The sequence below is a fragment of the Ostrea edulis genome, chromosome 5 (assembly GCF_947568905.1).
Source record: "Ostrea edulis chromosome 5, xbOstEdul1.1, whole genome shotgun sequence".
Classification (NCBI taxonomy): Eukaryota; Metazoa; Mollusca; class Bivalvia; order Ostreida; family Ostreidae; genus Ostrea; species Ostrea edulis.
Window position 1 is genome coordinate 65,250,724 of NC_079168.1, and position 21,751 is coordinate 65,272,474.

The 21,751-nt window shown below is 34.5% G+C and overlaps 1 protein-coding gene across 17 annotated transcripts in view; it reads right to left on the reverse strand.

Moving 5' to 3' along the window:
• The window catches only part of LOC125650131 (sodium channel protein 1 brain-like), a 57,292-nt gene that overhangs the window by 18,386 nt on the left and 17,155 nt on the right, over window positions 1–21,751 (reverse strand). For 4 of the 17 annotated variants that reach the window (XM_056165140.1, XM_048878115.2, XM_048878113.2 and 1 more), the window contains exons 1-10: window positions 17,544–18,136; window positions 16,786–17,364; window positions 5,647–5,861; window positions 4,953–5,081; window positions 4,664–4,797; window positions 3,990–4,205; window positions 3,719–3,779; window positions 3,487–3,631; window positions 3,262–3,396; window positions 1,706–2,224 (exon numbers count right to left, since the gene is read on the reverse strand). In XM_056165140.1, coding sequence (XP_056021115.1) covers window positions 1,706–2,224; window positions 3,262–3,396; window positions 3,487–3,631; window positions 3,719–3,779; window positions 3,990–4,205; window positions 4,664–4,797; window positions 4,953–5,081; window positions 5,647–5,861; window positions 16,786–17,205 — 1,974 coding nt within the window. In that variant the 5' untranslated portion in view covers window positions 17,206–17,364; window positions 17,544–18,136. Of the gene's footprint in view, window positions 1–1,705; window positions 2,225–3,261; window positions 3,397–3,486; window positions 3,632–3,718; window positions 3,780–3,989; window positions 4,206–4,663; window positions 4,798–4,952; window positions 5,082–5,646; window positions 5,862–16,785; window positions 17,365–17,543; window positions 18,138–21,751 lie in introns of those variants that run through there. The other 13 variants (XM_048878111.2, XM_056165142.1, XM_048878112.2 and 10 more) reach the window with 7 other exon arrangements.

A 21,751-nucleotide genomic window follows, 5' to 3' on the forward strand; every position in this document is an offset into this window, starting at 1 on the left:
AGAAAAAAAGGGGAGGGGCAGCTGAAGAAGAAATTTACTAAAAGTGACAAAAAAGGGGGAGGGGCAGCTGGAGAAGAAATTTACTATAACTGACACCCCCTCCAAGAAAAGGGAAGAGGTTAATTCTACCCACACCTTATAAAATTTTCCTTAAATTAGGGGGAGGGGGTTCAATCTTACACCTCATCTTACAATTTTTATGAAAAAGGGGAGGGGACAACCAGCTAGTAAATCAAACTTTGAATGTAAAAAAATTAACGAACTTTGCATGTAAAATGGCATAAATATGATTTAAAACTAAGGGGGATGGGGATGAGCCGTCCTATTACTACATATGCCTGTATAATTAATAAATTGCTCTCTTTCTGTTAAACAAGATAAAACTGCCCAAGGCACATTACTTCTCTACTCAGTGTTAAAGTTTGGACAGCAGGACAACATCTCTAAAATAAACAACAAACAACATTCAGAAGATCTAGATGTGCAATTAAAAGTATTCAAAACAAATCCTGCAGATTAATATTTTCCAAGATCAAGAAAAATGGATAGAACTGTTCCAGTCAAAAACTTGGCCGCTTTCTCTATGAAAAGCTGGATGATCCTAATGTCACCTTAGACCAAAATTTCTTTTTCAGATCTATGCATTTTACATAGAGTACATGAATTCACAAGAGGTTATTGTCCAAATGAGGGTATTAGGTTCATCTCCAATATCTTCAAGATATCATAGCTACTCACAACTTCTATATATCGAGGTGTGTTATTTTTCCTTGCAACTGGAGGCTGAAAATAAGCAAATTTTGGTCTAAAATCTCTTCGAAATTCACTTTCAACAGTTTTGAAATGATTTTCATTGGTGTGTCATTTGGCATGAAACATATCAAGCAAATCCAACTCCATCTTCGAGCTAAATGGTGATTTTTTTCTAGATCCCCAAAATAAAAGTTTGAGTTGACTGCAGAATCTGATATAATCTAGTTAAGTAAGCTGGCCTCTTACACTCATGGCCATTTAATGAATTAAAAAAAAAGAAAGAAGAAATTAGGATTTCAATTCCTTCTCCTTTATGAATTCAGTACTCTTCCATTCTTTTCTTTGGATTTGTGAACAAGAGTCGATACTGATTCCTCTAATCAAACAGGTATTCTTGTTAAAATTACACTCTTTTGAATTTGTGCAAAAGAGAAATCAACAGAAGGCTTGATGAGTTATTGTACTATTTTAAAAGTGATTGCATGCAATTAAATGGTAGAATTCATGCTAAAAGAAAACAGATAATTATAACGTAGCTGATCAATAGTGGTCATTAAATGGTCGAGAGAATCTGATAGACGCGATCATGGTGCGTCATTCAGGGATTATTTCATAGTCCTCAGATCAGCTTTTCCAGTTCAGATCCAGTTAAATGAAGATGTCTTCCATAGTGTTTTCAAACTGTCCCATCAATAACTAAATCCTCTTTGCTTTGGTGCAGAAAAGTTTTGGTGTTTAGCAATACCAGCAATTCTTATACTTACAATGTCACAGCCCCAGAGAGAAGAAGCGAGATATACTGATACAAGAGAACAGTTATAACTACCTCTACAACTACAAGTACCAACCTCCACCAGCTGAGCAGTTAATGCTTTATTAGTACAGAGCTAGATATCTTAGGGTTAGTAAGCTTGAGCAGATTATTGCCTTGTCAATGAAAGGAAGCACTTACATTTGCCAGACTATCCTGCTTGATAAATGGCTTTTGCGGGATGGACATCGTTTTGTCTGAGCTGTCAGTGTTAAGACCATGTGACATGGACCCGGTGCCAGAGTCTGCCTTGCGTGGATTGGAGTGGCTGTCAAGGCTGATACTATCGGGATCATCTTTGTCCTTGCTACCTCCTGAGTGCGAACTCACATTGCTCTGCACCGAGTATCCACTGTCCTTACTTGGCATTTTGACCATAGGATTACGACCCTTGCCATGATTTGTTAACGTTTTTCCATTGATAGTAACAGTACCAGACTTAGAATCGGTACCTACTTTTGAATCTTTGTTGTTGTTGGTGCCGTTTGACTGTTTCCCCTCCTCTTTTGATGGTGGTTTTGATTTGGCGGCGGTAGCATCAGTGGCTTTGGCGGCGGTAACTTCGCTGGCTGCAGCGGCGGCTGCGGCGTTCGCTTTATCTTTCGCTGCTTTCTCTTTCTTTTCTTTGACCGCTTCCTTCCTTTCTTTTTCTTCCCTTTCCTGTACAAAGCATCAGAAATCATATATAGGCAAACTTAAAAGATGAAAATGGTTTGAAAGAGCTAGAAAATCAACATCACGAAACATAAAGAATTATATACAATTTACATCATCCTTGAATTTTTCAATTTAAAGATAGTTTAAAAGAATTTGGCATATTGGTGATCAACAGTGACTTACAGTGATTAGGTTATGATTACACATTTATATGCACAGAACAGTCTAAAATATGTATAGTAATTAAATACAACTGATTATTAACCAAAATAGTTACACATTTATCATTTCTTTGGTAACATGTAAAGCTGTCAATGATGGACTCAATATTACTTCATAAAGTTTTAATACTGACACATTTTTTCCGTATTAATTCAAAAGTGAGCATATGATTATATCATCACTAAGATTTAATTTCAAATTTAATTCAATATTGATTACAAAGTGACACATATTAAGCCTTTCAGATAATGAAGGACACAAGAAATACTCAAAATTACGACATTACACACATTCATAAAATACTAACTCTATCGAATGGGGGTTTAATGAAAGCTTTATTCATTTTCAAGTTGTTCAAGCATATAAAAAAATTGAAAACATGTGGAGTTAATTCTATATTTCGATAAGCTAGAAGAGAAACTGATTTATCAAAAAATCATTTCCATTTGAAACTTGATACATTTATATATCAATACTGAAATGTTCACCACTGACAGCTCCAGTAAATGTACTATCGTATTAGGCACTGCTATACTAGTTAAGTTTTTCAGACCAATACTCAGGTGGTTACCATAGTAACCCCAATATCAGCCCTCACCTACCTCCTCCTCTAAATCAAACTGCTAAAAATAGCATACATCATCACATTAATATGTTCATTACTGATAGATTTACAGCTTTTTAATGGAATGGCTACTGAATCCACAATAAGACTATATAATGATTAGTAGAGACTGCACTGATAATCTGATGACTGTCCCCTGTAGCAATGAAAACGAAGGAACTGGCATGGTATTTTAGTTTTTTTGAAGACATACTCTGTTGGTGTTGACCGCTTCCTCTTCATAAGACATAGCAACAACAGCCAGCATCAAGTTGATGAGATAAAACGATCCAAAGAAAACCACTATCACAAAGAATAGGACATTCCACGGACCCATCGCTCGGATAATCTGCAAAATTGACACGAGTCAGTACCATGCAGTCATCATGTTTATAAAGGCAATACGTGCACTTGTACCATTTACTTAAGATTGTTTCACCTTATTATACGTGTCTTCCCAGAAGTCCAGAGTAATAAGCTGGAAGGAGGTCAACATTGCCCATCCAAAGTGGTCAAAGCTGGTGTAACCATAGTTGGGATTTTCTCCGATATCTGGAAGGCAGGTATAACCACTGGGGCATTCTCTGTAAAAGTCAACACACATTACACTAACAGTCATAGGCTAAGGACGGAAACTTTTCAAAATGAAGTGGTATAAATCACAGTCTCACCCAGATGCTGAGGCATTCCCACATACCAGGTAGGCACCTTCACCATCTTCGTACCAGTTGGCTGAAATAAGAAAAACATCCAGTAAAGCTTTAATGTGATCAAATTATACATCACTTTCTGTTGACTACAGTACTTCCAATTTTGATGAACAATTTCAATATGAAGAATTGTTATATTTTGTATCTTGGTTCCAAAAGAAGTGAAAATTCTGACAATGTTTAATCTATTACTGAAATGAGTCGTAATTTGGTTAGCAGAACAAGATCATACAGTTATTCTTGATCCAGTCGTTGTAGTAAGCCACATATGACAAAGATGCGGTAGCATTGTATTCTGGGACGTCTAGCACACACTTCTGTCTTAGTACACCGACGTACACCTGGAGGCCAAACAGTGCAAAGATCATCAGGCAGAAGGACGTCAGGATGATAACTTCAAACAGAAGCTTGAAAGCTCGCAGTAATGCACCCACAATTGTCTTCAAACCTGAATAAAAAAACAAATTCAAAACATAAAACAAATTACTCATAGAGAAGATATGGCAAAAGCAAGGTACTAGGTGGATGTAAGACCCGTGGGGATCCAGGTTAGAACAGGTCCTCAGTACCCCTTGCTTGTGGTAAGAGGAGACTAAATGGGGCGGTCCTTAGGATGAGACCACAAAAACCGAGGTTCCGTGTCACAGTAGGTAGGTGTGGCATGATAAAGAACCTTCCCTACTCAAAGGCTGTAAGCGTCAAGCATAGGCATAACTTTGCAGCCCTTCACCGGCAATGGTGATGTCTCCATATGAGTGAAATATTCTCAAGAGGGATGTTCGACAATATATAATCAATCAATCAATCCACATTTATAACTTCCAAGCTGTAAATTTTTTTAAGCTGGCTTTTTACAAAAAAGAATCATTTATAAGTTGTGGAAGACATTGGTGTTACTATACAAACCTGGCACTATAGACACTGTTTTGAGAGCTCTTAATACTCTAAACGTTCGCAACATCTGAGGATTGAAAACGCTTCCGTCACTTTCTCCATCAGTACTAGGAGTTGATACGATGTCTATGATAATGGTGACATATCTACAATGGAGAAAAAAAAAATTGTGAAATACTTTTTAACAACTTTTCAATTTTTTTCATCAAGTAAATTCTTTTTTGTCTCTGAATGATTTCGGTTTTTTTTGGTAAACAACTTTCGCTTTTGGCACATTGATGCTATCACAAGCAATACTTACGCTGATATGATGACTATAAAATCTAACCAGTTCCACGGGTCTCGTAGATACGTAAACTTGTTAACTATTAATCCACGAGCAAGAATTTTGACGACACATTCCATAGTATAGATTCCTAGAAAGACGTATCTGTAAAAATAGAAGGTGACAGGTATATTAAAAAAACCAATTCTATCATAAGTTGCTGCTCTGTTGAATAAGCACACCTGGGTTCAAAATCAGAACATTTCATTAAAAGATCAAATCATCTGAAATGTTTTCCATTCAATTATAATCTAATGCACATCTACCAACATACTTATATAATATTATACAGTAAAACATGCTTACGTCAACAAACATGCTTATAAAAAATTCACGTTTATTATGAAGTGAAATTTATTCCTCTATGAGAAGAAACTGACAATTCTTTTTATTAGATATAACGAAGTTTGATTATTACAAACAATTTTCCCCTGGCCCTGGAGGTTCATTATAACTGTGTTTTACTGTATAATGAAGTTTGATTATTACAAACAGTTTTTTGCTAGCCCCGGAGGTTCACTATAACCGTGTTTTACTGTATATGGCATACAAAGTCGATGTCCAAAAAAAAATTCCCCAAACATGTACAATTCAGGCTCATTTAATTTCACAATACATCGAAGTAGCTTGCACCGTTATTTGATTGCATGCTTTTGACTAGTGTACTTACTCTGCTGTCTCTGAGGCAGGGTCATCGGGCATAGCTAAGAAGACACAGTTACACAAAATGGTCAATATGACTAGATAGTCAAAAAACTGATTTGTGGCAATGTACACAGAGAACTTTCGAGCTGGATTCCAAGGCGTCAAACACCCGAGAGCTTTGGTAGCTGTGAAGCGGTGAATGTAATTCTTTTGGAATCGGGGTGCTATTGCTACAAATGTCTGAAAAAGAATCCATATCAGATAAATAGCATGGCAAGACTTTTGTCTGAATATAGTGAATGAGAAAAATTATGTGAAAGTTAATTTGACAGTTCACAAACTATTGACATGTCTAACACATGAGCTGACTTTTATAAATTAAACTGCTGATTTACAATTCTAATCATTTTGATGATTCACAAAATACGAACATAGGATACCCCCAAAATAAAATTGTTATCAAAGTTTGTAAATTATTCATAAATGTTTCAATATTGCTGAAACATTGAAAATTCAATGAAAAAATATTACACAGAAAATGAAAGATTTCCAAAACATCTTTTTAATGGTGAAGTTCACATATTAACGACCGGTTTACGTAGTTGTTTGATCAAATAATAGAAAATTCCACATAAACATGTACAGCAAAATCCTACTTCATTTGAAGCAAAATATCTTGGGTATCCAATGACCTTAAAACATGGTATATGTTCACGTGAGATTTTCTATTATTTGATCAAACAACAGAATAAATCGGTCATTGCATGATACATGAAATGCAAAGACATTCTTGAAGGATTTCAATTTTGGGGTAATGTTTTTCAATTGTAATTGCATGAAAAAAATTGTGAATAATACAAAAATAAACAAGATTTCATAGGAAAATTTTGTGGTAAATATGTGTTTTTTAAAGCAATATTTTAAACATTTACAAATAGTTTTACAATTTGGGGGAGGGGGGTATTCTATGTCCTAAATTAGTTTGAAACAAACTTTTTCTGGTAATTTTATCTGTCAGATATAGATTTGATTATAATTACAGGTATGCAAAATCCTTTGTTTTTCAAAAAAAACAAGTATAGTTCTGATTTCCTAATTTGAGGACAAACGAGTATGATGTTAGAAAGATCAATATTTGATATCTTATCTTAGACTAGAACATAGTGAAAATGGTCATGACCAATATTGATTTAAAATATACATGTAACAATAAAATATTGGAAGCCTGAAAGCTGTAAGAACAATTGTTGTAGATTGTATAGGGTAAAATGATAAAACTGCAATGGCAAGGTGGTGCTACCTACGGTATTGCATCTACTGTTCCTGGGGGTAATTCAGTGGACAGTATTTGAGTGTAGGTGGTGCTACATGTACCTATTGCATCTACTGTTCCTGGGGGTAATTCAGTGAACAGTATTTGAGTGTAGGTGGTGCTACCTATTGCATCTACTGTTCCTGGGGGTAATTCAGTGAACAGTATTTGAGTGTAGGTGGTGCTACTTATTGCATCTACTGTTCCTGGGGGTAATTCAGTGAACAGTATTTGAGTGTAGGTGGTGCTACTTATTGCATCTACTGTTCCTGGGGGCAATTCAGTGAACAGTATTTGAGTGTAGGTGGTGCTACCTATTGCATCTACTGTTCCTGGAGGTAATTCAGTGGACAGTATTTGAGTGTAGGTGGTGCTACCTATCATATCTGCCCCGTTCCTGGGGGTAATTCAGTGGGCTGAGTGTAGGTGGTGCTGCCTATCATATCTGCCCCATTCCTGGGAGGAATTAGTGGGCAGTGTCTGTATGCAGGTTGGGCTAACTGTCACAGTTCCCCCGTTTAGTGGGCGACATCTTAGATACTATGATCCTTTTCTAACAGATGAACACGATAACAGGGAAGATAATCTTCATGGTTGATTATCCTTGTAAAAGCTCACATTGTTCTTTGTTTCTTGAAGAATTTTGTCTATTTAAAAACATGATCTACTGTTGATAGTATCGGGCAATAATCTAATATATACATTTCAACTACCTTTTATGAACCAAGAATGAAACATTAAACGATCAAGTTTTTATAAGTGTAACCGAAACCTGCAGCATTGATTAAAGAACTGCTTTGTAACTGTCACAATTTGGATGTTATTTCGTTTGTTTTAATTATCCCTTCACAGACATGACCTTTTTGTACAGTTTTAAAAATTGTGGGTCGTAATTTTTTTTTTTTTTTTTTTTTTTTTTTACCAATTCCAATTGTCAACCACAGGAATTTGGTGTAAATTTCATACTTACAATAGTTACATATTCTGAAGCCTAGTTATTTACGCTAAATGTGTAGGAACTGCATTGTATCATGTTAAATTAAATCTACAAATCAAAATAAGAATTCGAACAGTTGGGAGACTGTTCACGGTGATACTAGCGATGATGACCCGACTCTTAAGACTTAAATAAAGACATCAAAATGTCCTCGACTTGCAATAGGTACATTGTAATTAAATCACTACATTCTTTTCGTTGACAATGACCTTAGAGTTAAAGCTTATAAGATAAATGACACATAATTTCAAAGCCAATTTAATTTATACCCTGGTGATAAATATTTTACAGTAAGCCTCTTCTTTTCAACAACCAATATAAACCATTAAAGAACTATAAGCAAGAAATTCACGTCTTTCTCATATCTGTACAGTTGCCATTTTGCAAAAATTTAAATGACCCCGAAAATATGAAACTGTGAAAGAAACAGTTAAGCAAGGTCAATATGCTTATTCAGAAGTGATTCGCTGAAGTGTCCAACATAACTAAACACTGAATCAACAGTTGTTCTAAATGTAAACCAAACAATTCGCAAAATCAGGCCTGGAAATTTCAATCACCTGCTGTAAGGGTGACCAACAGCCGGAGTAAGCTTTTACTCACGTTTAAATACAGACTGGGTATTGTTTCAGTCAAAAGGGTTTAGTAAATCCTAATGTGTTAGTTGTACTTTAAAACAAGTGCATGGCTCCAAGGGAAGCAGTAGTTGAAGGCTGTGAACAAATCCTGCTTAACCCATGAATATCCATCATGCCGAAAACAAACGAAGGAAATCGTCAGTGCAGGTCAAAAGACGTCATTATATATATGTACAGGTCATTAAAGTAATCAGTAGAATTAGCATGATTTAAATTTGTGTCTTTTTTTTTTCAATCTGTTTTTTGACATATAGCTATTTACCAAACATTTAGCTGAACATTTCAATCATGCAGTTTTGAATTGTGATTTACAGGCAGTACAATTTCAGTACTATCAGTACTTGAATTGAAGTCCTAGCTGCCTCCGGACCTGCACATATCTACAGAGCTGAGATACCTTATACACTGTAACATTATCAGTTTGTTTGTTATTTTCTCACTAGAAGTTAATGCTCCCTGATATGATGCTCTTTAAATCACTATAATGGTTGTTTTAGCTATCAAATATTGACAGTCTTCTTCTAACAGAATGAATTTTTACTCAGATGTATTCATAAACTTTCTGCTCAGAGAAACTTCCTTAAAATAATTCAATTTTCTTCTATTCAGTGGCCTAGTGTATTTCAGTTTCTAATATTGAATATTACCAATGCACATATTTAATTGTCAAAATAAATATATATACACTGGTTCTCAAACTTGCAAATCCAGGCTTAAAGGGTATTTAAATACTTTAATTGTTGATGTTTATCGACAATTTGGGTATAAAAGCTGTGATTTGATGTATGTAATTGACATTTGTACCGATCTTGTGTAGATATCTATTGAACTTCAAAATTGGTCGTAATGTAGGATACACTAGAGACAATGGAGAAGGCAATGTTTCTTAATGCAGTGTGCCGTTATCAGATCAAAGAACTAACCTTTTACAAAACTTCATGAAGAATTGTATTGAGTTTCTCAGTAATAGGGGCATCTTACAATCACCTTAAGTTGCAACACAATCATGGTTACGAAGCGTAACGCATATATCAGCCTCGTAAACTATAAAAATTACGATACAGAACTGAATTTTAAATAAAAATTCAATCACCATGAAGGTACAGTTGACACAGGGAAATATTCTAACCAAGCCAGCCTGCTATCTAATAATCGGGCCATCAGCAGATTTGGGTTACTTCAGAACAAAATAATGTAAGCCCCTTCGGCTTTGATCTGACAGTCCTTAGGGGCTAACAACTCATAGTTACCCTGATCTAAAACACAGATCCGCATGTCAAGGGGTGCAGAGTTCTAAAGTCAGAAGCAGACATCACGAGCCTTATGTACAATATATTAAAATGACGGTGATAATGATAAATCAAAAAATTCGACTGATTCTATCTCCCTTCCACATGGTCAGGGATTCGCTTCATTGATATATATTCAAATTAATTCAAATTAAAGTGGTTGGAGTTTTAAAAACTTCTAATAACATATAGTGCATAAAACACTGGGGCAGACAGATAATCTTAATGAAAAGAGAGTATATTTATAGTATCTTTAATGGAGTTTCCAAGTCCTATTAGTGTCGCAATTAAATTGGTTTAGCTGTCTACCAATTACTACTTTGACATGTCGATGGATACATTTTCTATATTCATGTATGAAAACAAAACAAAGTTACCCCTTTCCAGTAAACCTGGAAAAAGTACAACTACAAAATAAAACTCTTCAAAGAATTTTTAAAAAAATTAAAAAGTCTTTTCAATAATTTTTTGTGTTAGTTGACTCAAATTTTGGAGCAGATTCTACAGTCTAGCCAATTAAAATCTCACAATACTTGCCCAGTTTTATGCAATATTTCCCCTTACCTATCTATACTCATACAGATCAAAATAATAATCACATACAAAACCTTGACTTGTGAGGATGAGGAGAAGCAAACAAAATTTTAATCTAAGCCTCAAGTGTAACATTTGTAAAAATTATATTTAATACATGCTGAGCTTTTTTTTAAAACAAAGAAGAAAAGTTGACAGAATGCTGTTTAAATGTATGGTAGCCAGTAGGACTTGTATATTTGTGCATTGAAAATCCTTGACCCAAATTATCTTTCTTCCAAAACTGTAAACTTTGAAATCTAATGAATTTTTTAAATTCTATCAAACTAATCAATATTTTGTAGACCTTCCAATGATTAAATAGTACTCAATGATATCTATCAGGTTTTTCCCATTTCAGTTTCTGTCACTATTGAATTGCTGGTACAAGTAATAATACACAAGTTTCAATGCTTTCTCTGAGATGGATTAGACAAAGAACACACAATTCCAGTTTACCCCTATGGATTACAGCTGTCATTTCCAGAACCCTTATAAAAATCAACTTCAAGTTTTAATTATTAAAATTCATAATACAATTACTGTGCTGCAGTGTAATCGTGAAATAAGAATTATCCCGTTTTCTTGATTAAGGTGGAATTGCAGTGGACAGTTATGGCACAATTATGACACAGGCTCAGTGTCTGACAAACTTATGGGATATATAATTCACACAGCAGAGGTGCTTCCCTGTCGTTCAGGGTGAAACTGGCTGCACATCAGGAATGTTTTGTTAGGAAAACCGCAAGGAGTCAGTCATTTTGTGCGATTACATGATTTTTAAGACATCTCATACTTATAAAGCTCAGGATTTAAAACTTGTATCTGCACTGCGTGTATTAGGGAGGAAGAAACAGCTGCTATGTTTGTTTACTCAATATATATATCCCACAAGTTGTCAGGTGTGGTTAGCATTAAGGGAAGACTAGCTCAGTCAAATGTCAACTACATTTAGTTTCTCTGTTCAGTTAAAAACCAAAAAGTACTTCGGTTGAACATCACTTTTGTTTAAAACGAATAAGTAAGATGCCTATATGACTAAACATTTATGACAATCATTGATAACTGTTCTATCATACAGACAACTTGCAGATATTGCAAAATATTCAATACACGTTTTTATACTATTTACAAAACACTGCTGCAGTAACTCAACAGTGTAGGGTGCTTGTTTCAAGTGTGGCCGATTGTGGGTTTGAGTCCTATTCAATATCAGACTCAAATTATGAAACTAGATATTGTGACTCTTCCTTGCCAAATGCTTGGCATTAAATGTCACAGGTCCTAAGCGTCAACTGTATGCACCACCAAAATGGGAGTCCCAAACTATATGTCACAGTAGGCGATGTCACAATAAATAACCCTTGTTGTTAAGGAAATGGACCAGGGTTCCCAACAATTAGTTCCATGTGGCAGCTCACCAGGAGTGGGCAAAGTCTCCATGAGTAAAAGATTCTTAAAGGAATAAAAACATTCAACTGATACCAATTCTTGGTGTGTTTATGCCCATTAACAGATAATGGCTGCAAATGTTACCATTGGAGGGGCCAGTAACCTAAATGTCATTTCAATTTCTCTTTCAATGCAAACAGATCACTGTGTACAAAAGCTCGATGTGAAATTAACAACATTGTTCTTGTATATAAATCAGTGATACCTCCCTATAACGTCTCAGTGAGAGATACCTATGTTGACCATTATCTGATAATATTGAGGAAATGAAGAGACATGTAAAGAACACAATGCTTTATATCATTTTTAATGACAATGACAGTGACACTGTATATCACTGTGGTTTGATTTGGATATTTTCATATATCATCAATTCATTTTTTATAAAACTAAAAAAAAAGGAGAAAGAAAGAAATTGATGGCTATCAGCTTCCCAATAATATCCTGTTTTCTTTAATTTTCATGCCCAAACAATTACTTTATATAGTCACACACTTGTATCTTATCTAAATTTTCCTGTAATGTGTATTTGGTAATCTTTACAGGCTCGCCCATTAATATTTCAGATCCGCCTACTTTATCACACTATCAGAGAAAATTATCTTAAAAGTTCTCCACTTTCTTTTACAATGAATAGAGGTTTTCAAAACAGTAATTAAGTCTTAACTACTTATACAGAGACTTGTAAATAGAAATTCAAGTATCCAAAAAACACCGCGGTCAAAATAAATAGGGATTTTAAACTCTCAAAACTGCATTTCAACTGTTAAGCAATTGAAGAATATTTAAAATTTTAACATTAGACGACCAGGTCTACTTGTATACCATACATATATCTCTTTATATATCCTAAAAGATTTACTCTACTTAAATTTACAGATGTAAATGCATTAAGAAAGGGGGTTTTCTTCTTGTATAAATACTGTGAAAATAATTGACATTCTTAATAATTATTCTATAAAACTGGTGCCACCTTCTTCCCGGGTTTATTCTAAGCATATTCTGATTAATTTTGCTACGTGATATATATCTACAGTATATTCTGTGTCTGATGTTTATTATATATCGCGGTTTCCCCTCAGTGTGTTCCTTATTTATCAAGAATTCCCCTTAGAATATATAGTATACCCGAGATATATTGAAAATCAGGGGTCCAACCTCAATTCTTCATTATATCAAAAGTTCAATATATAACCGATGTTGAACTACATAAATAATATCACTGGGATTTATTTTTACTTCAATATAACAGATAGTTCATTATAAGCGACTTCAATATAAATGTGCCGGATTTTTGCTATTTATTGAGGTTTTTCCTCTCTGTATTTTGTACATGCTGATGGAAATATATCAAGGTTTCCCTGAATGTATTCTGTATTTGCCATATGGTATACTTTGAGGTTTCTCCTCAAAGTATTTCAAAATTGATGTTTGCTCTATCAAGATTATATACTCTGAGGATTCCCCTCAATTTAGTCTGGATTTGATGTTTGCTTTATATCAAAGTTTTCCCTGTTTATTTCATATTTGCTATATATCAAAGCTTTCCCTCTGCATGTTTATTTCATATGTGCTTTACACTGAATTTTTTCCTCAGCGTATTTCATACTGGCTTTACATTGACATTTCTCCTGTGCGTTTTGGCTTTTTTTGCTATGTATTGACATTTTTCCTTTGCGTATTTCGTATTGCCTGTTTTTGCTATATACATATGTATTGTCGATTTTCTTCAGCGTAGTCTGTATTTTATGTATGCTTTACATCGAGGTTTTCCCTGTTTATTTTGCATTTGCTTTATGTCTTGAGGTTTTTCTTCTACATATTCCATATTTGCTTCACATTGAGGTTTTCGTATGGCTGTTTCTGCTATGTAGTCTGTATTTGCTGTTTGTTATATATTGGTTTTTCCCTATTCTGTATCTTACTGTTTGCTATATATTGAGGCATGACAGACATACAAATGTATTTCTTTTTCTATCCATTTCGAAAGACCTTTTTTTCCCCAAGTGGCCACATTGTGTTTATTTTACTTGTAGCCAAATATGACCACTAGCCTGAGTAAACGAAACGCTCCAAATTGTGACTCTTAAGAACTCTCTACCCATTCCGCAGCGTTTAAAACCTCATGCCCATGCAATAGCTATCGTGTAGAGAAAGTTTGTTGTTACAATGTTTTCAATTACATTCATTGAATTTTTAAGCCAACAAATTGTATTTGTCTGTTCATTTGGTCAATACTTTTGATCAATAGTGTTACTTGAAACAGACCATATTCGGATTATTCATAAGCGCACATAAAGTATACCTTGTTTCTATGATGCGTGGTGAAAGCAACCCGGCAGAATAAGTCTGTATTGGAAACAGAACTTGGAATAACAAACCACGATATTGATAAAATCCGAACTATTACAGTACTGTCTATCCACAAATCTATCTTGTAAGTCTTTCTTATGACTATATATATATATATATATATATATATATATATATATATAGTTCCATAAGACAGAAAATCTTTATGTTTCAGCAGATATTGACTATTTTATATGAGCCCCTTTGCCTGAGGTAATATTGTAAAAGCAACATGCCTTAATTAGGAATTTAAGAAAGAGTACTATAATTAAAGAAGATATCAAGAAACAGCTATATATATATATATATATATATATATATATATATATATATATATATATATCTTTTTTTTCATTCACAAAGTAATGAGAAAAGAAAGGCTATAGTGTCAGTTAATTGTAAAGAGGAGACTTTTGGATTGGGAACTAGCTTGCAGTATTGTAAATTAAAAAAAAAAACCTAACAATTACTTTAAAGTTGCATGAACAGAAAATAAAAACTCAATAGATTCCAAGAAAACTAAAAAAATAAATATTTCAAACCTCTCTGAACTAGCTTCTCCCATAAATTTTAAACATCTAATTTGATATGCTAAAATTCGATCAGCCCTGTAATAAACACATTGAGAATCAATGGGGCAGATATCAGTGATACTTCACTTCCTCTCTACAAATTGATTTGGGTCTTCCTAGTGGGTTCCTGCTGTGATGATATGATGTGATTTCTTTACATATACCCTTACTGCCATGAAATTAACAACGAAGGAAAAAACTGGATGAAATTGTGTAATATGGGGTGAATGCATCAGATGGGCTGAAACGAGGCACACCAATCCAACGCATGTGAAATTTAATCAGCCAAGAACATGCTCACTTTAGAATAATCCTTTTTCTTCCAGAATCATGATTGTATTGCTGTTCTGTTAATATTTTCCTGTTTATGTTTAGTGATTGTTGCATGGAACATTTGACAAAATTTTTAAAGTGAGATCTGAACTTTACCTGATATTTTTATTCATTTTACACACATTATGCCAAAATATTAGCCTTAACGATTTTTCCTTTAGTATATGAGACAGTACATATCATTATTGAACATTCCCTAATAGACTTAGGTTTAGTAGAAAGAACACAGACAGAAGATAACAGTGTATGTATGATGGCACATTAAATTTTTTGCCATAGAGCAATTATATTCTGCTCATGTCTATTTTTGCTGTAACTTTTCTGGTCCTTTGATTTATTCTTAGATGATCGAGTCACAATTATATGCGCTAAATATTTTCTAAAAATTGTAAATGTTGCTACTGAGGAGCAAGTGAAGAACATTCTAAATGAATTTAAAGAAAATGTGACATGTTGTAGCAGTGATTTCCTCTGACATGTTATAGTAGTCATTTCCTCTATCATCTCTGTCCTCTATTTTTTCTTAATTTTAGAAACCAATTACAAAATAAGGAGAGAGAGAAAAAGAAAAGCAAAAATAAAAGAATATTTTTATGACCTATTGGATGTTGATTTGACACATTCTCTTGTAAACCTGTTGTTTGCAAGTCTGTCCGACACTAGCCTGTCAGCTGTTTTCTGAGAACAAGAACTACTTTCGACTAAAAATAAGCCAAAACAGTGCATTCTCTCCTCTTCAGATGTGTCAGCCATTGGTAAAATGTGAAGTTGGCATTGGAGGCAGTAAATATTTTCCACCAGGTAGTGATTTAATATCACTAGATATAAAGGATTTGTTTAAATATCTACATTCAGCTTCAATGAACTTGTATTGAAACACAATAGCTTGTTATTTGAATGGACGCAGTTGAAAAAATAACAATTGCTTCTTGTCTCCTCTTTGTTCATCCAATACAAAAGTTGACAATCATGGGGTCAATTTATTGCTTCATATAAATTGTGCATTACAATTATGTTTGAAAATAATTTTTATACATTTACTGGTAACAGCTAGTATCGCTGAGTAGAATCAGATCGTGGGACGATAATGCCTTTGAGAGGAATGATCTGGATTTATCCCCATAATGGTTTGTGTCTTGCAATCCTAAATCTACTGTGCAAATCTAGGTCCCCTGCTTAAGCCACAATACAATTATTCATGCTATAGAAACTTTGTATATTTGCCTGATCGAAGTATTAGTAAATCGAAGGTTACGAAATCATTCTTTAAATCCACTTAATAAACTTTGTTTATGAAGTACTTTTTTCTATTTCGAAAAATTGTGACAGGATAATCTATGAGGAAAAAAAAAAAACCCTCTCATTTTTATAACCCTTGTCTATTTAGAAAAGTTTTAAACTTATTTTAAACAGGTGATCTATCATCATATACTTGTAATCAGAAAAAGGTACCATTATCATTCACAGGAATACTGCTAATTAGTATACATCATTATTGAAATTACTGAAATAAATTGTACTTCCCATGCTGACCAGACGACTTCTGATTTTCAACTTTACTCTTATTCCTACTGTTTTCTGTGCATCACCTGACAAGTCAGAACCTCACCTAAGTAACCCAGGGGGACTGAAATTTGAAAATTTACCTTGTCTTTGATATATTTATCAATTTCCTCTAATGGTTTTCCATATAATTCTTCTTTGAACACCTCTGATAATTCATCAGGCAAAATATTGCCCTCCTGTAGCGTGGGGTCTCTTGTTTTCCGAGCCTCCTCCTCGTCATCTTCGAACTTTAACTCACCATCTACAAGATGAGCAACGGCTTTGCCATTGTTTTTGTCTAACTTTCGCTGTGCATCTCTATCCTTCTGAATTTGGTTGTCCCATGACTTTTTGTCATACGGTCGAAACTGGGGAAGAGGTGGTTCTTCCTCATCCTCCGTCCTTGAGCTTAATGCGGACGCTGGACGCCATGACGGCGTGGGTGAAACACGTCCGTCTTTTCCATTTTGATCATGGGGACTTAGATGATTTTTGTCACCATCTTTTCCCTTCATTGCCATTCAAATATTATTTGTGTAAAATTTTCTCCTTAACCTCCGTAAAACAAGGACTGGACAATCACTAAATTCCGATGGAAGTTATCATGCTTGTCACAAAATTCCGTCATTACGCCAAATTCTTGAAAAGTTTTAGTCTCATTCGTCAGATCCACACCAGAACTGAAAATCATAAAGAAAAATCTTGGTAAAATGACTAAATATTCTGTATCCTTTCTATATTATTTCTAAATTCCATCTGTAAACGATATCCATAATGTATAAACTATTGGAATTATAAAACCCTATTGTTGTACTGTTGAAAAAGCATGAACATCGATTCGCGCTGACGCCGTACTTACCTGGCAGCTTCAGAGGTAAAATGCACTAGTACACAATATATGCTGAAATCAATTATTCACTCAGTTCTGTGGCATTTTTTTCACAACAAAGAATTGTCTTTGGAAAAAAGAACATGGCAATGAAAGAATCGATCAAAGACACAGAGAATGGTACCACTTTATAGTCACACAACAACCAAAAAGTCGCAAAATAAAAAAAAAATGTATCTAAGAAATCCTCAACTTTTACACAACTGTAGGGCGAAAATAAGTTCGTACATTTAATGTCCACTTAATCCCCGCATTGTTCTCCACATTGTATTGACTCACGGCACACACAGCAACGGCACTGAACCAATGACGTATGAACCACAGTTCCAAAAAATAGTCCAGTTTATCTTGAAATCACGCAAGACGGCCTTCCGTTCTAGAAAATTTCAAATGGTAAAAAACTGACTTGCTCTACCCAAACAAACAACTGTTTTCCAGCGGTTTTGTTGGTTTCGATTAATCCGTCCTTTTTAAAGTCTATACGACTACAATTTCACAATGCCATCGCCAATAAATAAAAAGGTTTAAACTTGTTCCACGTCAAATGCCAAATATACCTAGTCCCGTGAATAGGTATGGTCCATTGAACTGCAACTGTTTAATATCCAGTTCTTATCAGTTTTTGAAATCCTATCTCTAAATTACGGACGGCGATTAAATACCGAACACTTTCTCCGCCATGTGCACCAAACCATAAGTAGAATGACTTTTAATTAATTGTTGGAAAAAATTGACACCTATTGTGACAAAGGGGTTAAGATACTCAAATTAAAACGATGTGCGTATAAGTATAAGAAAGCGTTGCAACTAATAACACATACCATTTTAAATTCTGTAACAAAAAATTCACTAAACTATTTTTCAAAGAAGGCCGTTCTTGCTATACATGTATGACAGATTAGAGTTTCCGTAAAATGCACTTTTTAAAAAAAAATCTGAAAACAATGAAAGGGGTGGGTTTTCTGGAAACATTCACTTTATTTGACTTCGTAAATCCTAAAAGTACTTTTGCTTGGATAAGTCGTGTGACATGATAGAATTAAGAACTGTAATCGGTTTAATCCAGGAAGTGGTTAAATGCACTTATTGCAGCAAGCTGCACATTCACCGCGCGGCTGTTTTAATCCTTGTATTATGAATCTGAAGGATAATAACTAGTTACAATTAACTTATGATATTAATTCATTATCAAATAAAAGTGACAGATTGTCAATTCAAGAATGGAATATCATAGCATCTCTTAACACGTGACCCATGGGCCTTATTGATCAACCGTGTGCAAAATGTAACCATAATTTTTCTCTTTATATATTTCATTGAAAACAACGTTTTGCCAATTACTGTTCAACAGATGAGCAGAAAATATATAAAGATCTTGTTCTAGTAGATAATTACATTCACTTTTCAGTTGTGACAATACGACTAGCACACAAATGTCGTCTGTACAATGTTAGACCAAACGTCAGATCAAGACGTTGTAGAGGACATCAATCTAATTAAAATTAGCTGTCCAGATTCAAAACAGCTAATTCTAATTATATTGTAAAGAATATGTACTTGAAATAAAAGATGAAGATGTTGTCGGGGTGTTACATGGATCTGATTTCATCATCCCTCATTTCAGTCCTCTGCGTATTGCGCACCCATATAATCATTACGTAGGCAGTGTGGTGTAAATTAAGAAAGATTGATCCATTGTTTCAAAGCATAAAGAAAGAAAACGGAACTTCAATACATAGGACCTTTAGCTCATCTAAATTCTTCTCAAGGAAGCTACCAATAAACAAGATTCAAACAGATAAAAAAAAAAGTACGGAAAACGAAGAGAAAGACTGACGAACGAAATCTATATAGCCCCCCCCCCCCCCCCCCCCCCCCCCCCCCGTTCCACTATTTGAGACATATACATGTACCCATAGCTGTAGAAATGCTGATCTTATCCACACTTCGCCACAAGTTACTCCCCTTGTTCACCAATTTGGGTTGAAAAAAATCTTATTTTCCTATCTTGGCCGTTGTTGTTTTTTTTTTTAAAAAGAATATACAAACTAGGTTTATATAAACATTTTCAAGGGATCATCTTTAAAGTGGAAAATTAAGAGTTACAGTATATAACAGTCACCTACATGTATATGTGCTTTAACCAAGGAACAGTGTTGTGAAAATATGATAGTAAATTAAACTTACCAACACACCAAATATTAAAGGCCTATGTCAAAAGACCAAAAAATATGGCCCGGACAACAAAAATACCACTAAAATACTATTATTTGATCTTTACATAAAAGGTCCATGGTCATCAAAATGGCAAACTACATAATGTCTTATGGTATACCCACATACCAAATATCAAAGGCCTATGTCAAAAGACAAAAAAGTTATGGCCCGGACAAACTTTGTATGAGAAGCGAAAGAAGAATTCAAACTAAAATAATAATTCACATTAAAACAATATAATAAAATTGAATACACAAAACTATTAAAGCTCTTCCTCATGTTACTTGAAAGTTATTGATGTCAAGAAATACACGTGTGAAATATCAAAACTTATAGTTCAAAATATATATCACCAATGATGTCTCTGAAAATTATGTCAACTTTACTCAATTTTGAATTGACCTTTTTTAAAACTAAAAACTCTTTTTACGATGATTAACACACGAAAGTTCTAAAACTCATCAATGCTTCTCGTCGGCTCGGATATTGGCACAAAGGGGGTCCATTATGAGGAAGGAAACAACAGTAGCCGGAGAATACCCTCGTTTCCGACCACCATTCTCTCTCACGTGCAACCAATGCCGATCTTGAAGATTGATCTCGGGTTGCAGAAAAAGTGTGTTAACCATTACTCTACCCGAACACTGACCTTGCTTTTGAATCTAAGTACATGCTACTACGTTTTGCTTCCCCTTTCATCTTCGAATATCTCCTTTAAGTATAGAATATGCCCTTGGGTAAACAATACTATGGACGAAATTTAATTTTTAAACAAATGGCCAAAGGGTTTTCACGATTTTACTCATATTCCAAATAGTTAAAACACACGACACTATATATAGAATATGCTCACCGAAGCTTAGCACGAGAAGAAAGTTTACTACACAAGCACAGTTTTAACAATTATAATATGATATGGATCCAACTTATTTGCTAAATATCCTGCACCAGTAATAAAGACAATTTTCAAGACAACGAAACACACTTTTACAATTTTCATCCCCATTACAAGGAGGTGTGTGTGTGTGCAGAGAACTCTTTGTTCATCATAAATATTCACACAGTTCACAAATATGCCGTCCGTTACCCAAAGATGCGATAAATTTGGTTGAATTAGTTAGACATGTATATAAGAATTGTGAGACGACGACCAGCGAGAATGCAGCTCTACTGGTTATGTCTTAAAACAGATTGAAGAAAACATTCAAGCAAAGTGAAGATAACGAACTGTGATCAATCTCATAAAGATTAAAAAATTAGAAGTAGGGCAAACACGGACCTCTGGACACACTAGAGGTGGGATCAGGTGTCTATGAGGAGTAAGCATCCCCTGTCGACCTATCATACCCGCCGTGAGCCTTATTGTCTTGATTAGGTAAATGGAGTAATCCGTAGTCACGATCAGTGTGCCAAGAACGGCCTAACAATAGGTATGAAACACGTCAAACAGCATTGGACCTAATGATAGGTTATAAGGGCAAACTAGATCATCATAACGACCATAAAATTCGCGAAATGTTGACTTTAAACGAGACTGTTGAAACCCCTGTAACATCAACTTGCTTGTCAGTAGCCGGTCTCGATTTAAAAACTTGTCATATGCAGAACAAGCTCTTGCGTATCGATTCAGTTGAGAGATATAAACACCATATGCAGGTGATAATGGAATATTGCTACTTAAATATGGGAAGTTGACGATGAAGAAGCTGAAATCATCCCCCTTGTCATAAAGTTAAGTTGTTAGTTTGCCGTTAATATCCATTTTCAATAAAACATCTAAGTACGAAGCAGATGTGGAGGACTCTGTGGTTTCTTTTATCTTCACAGGGATATATCGAATCGACATATAAATGAAAATGATTACTGTTAATAGATAAAACGTCGTCGATGAAAGGCGGAGATAACGAAAATTGATCAATCTCATAACTCCTACAATGAATACAAAATATAGAGTTGGGCAA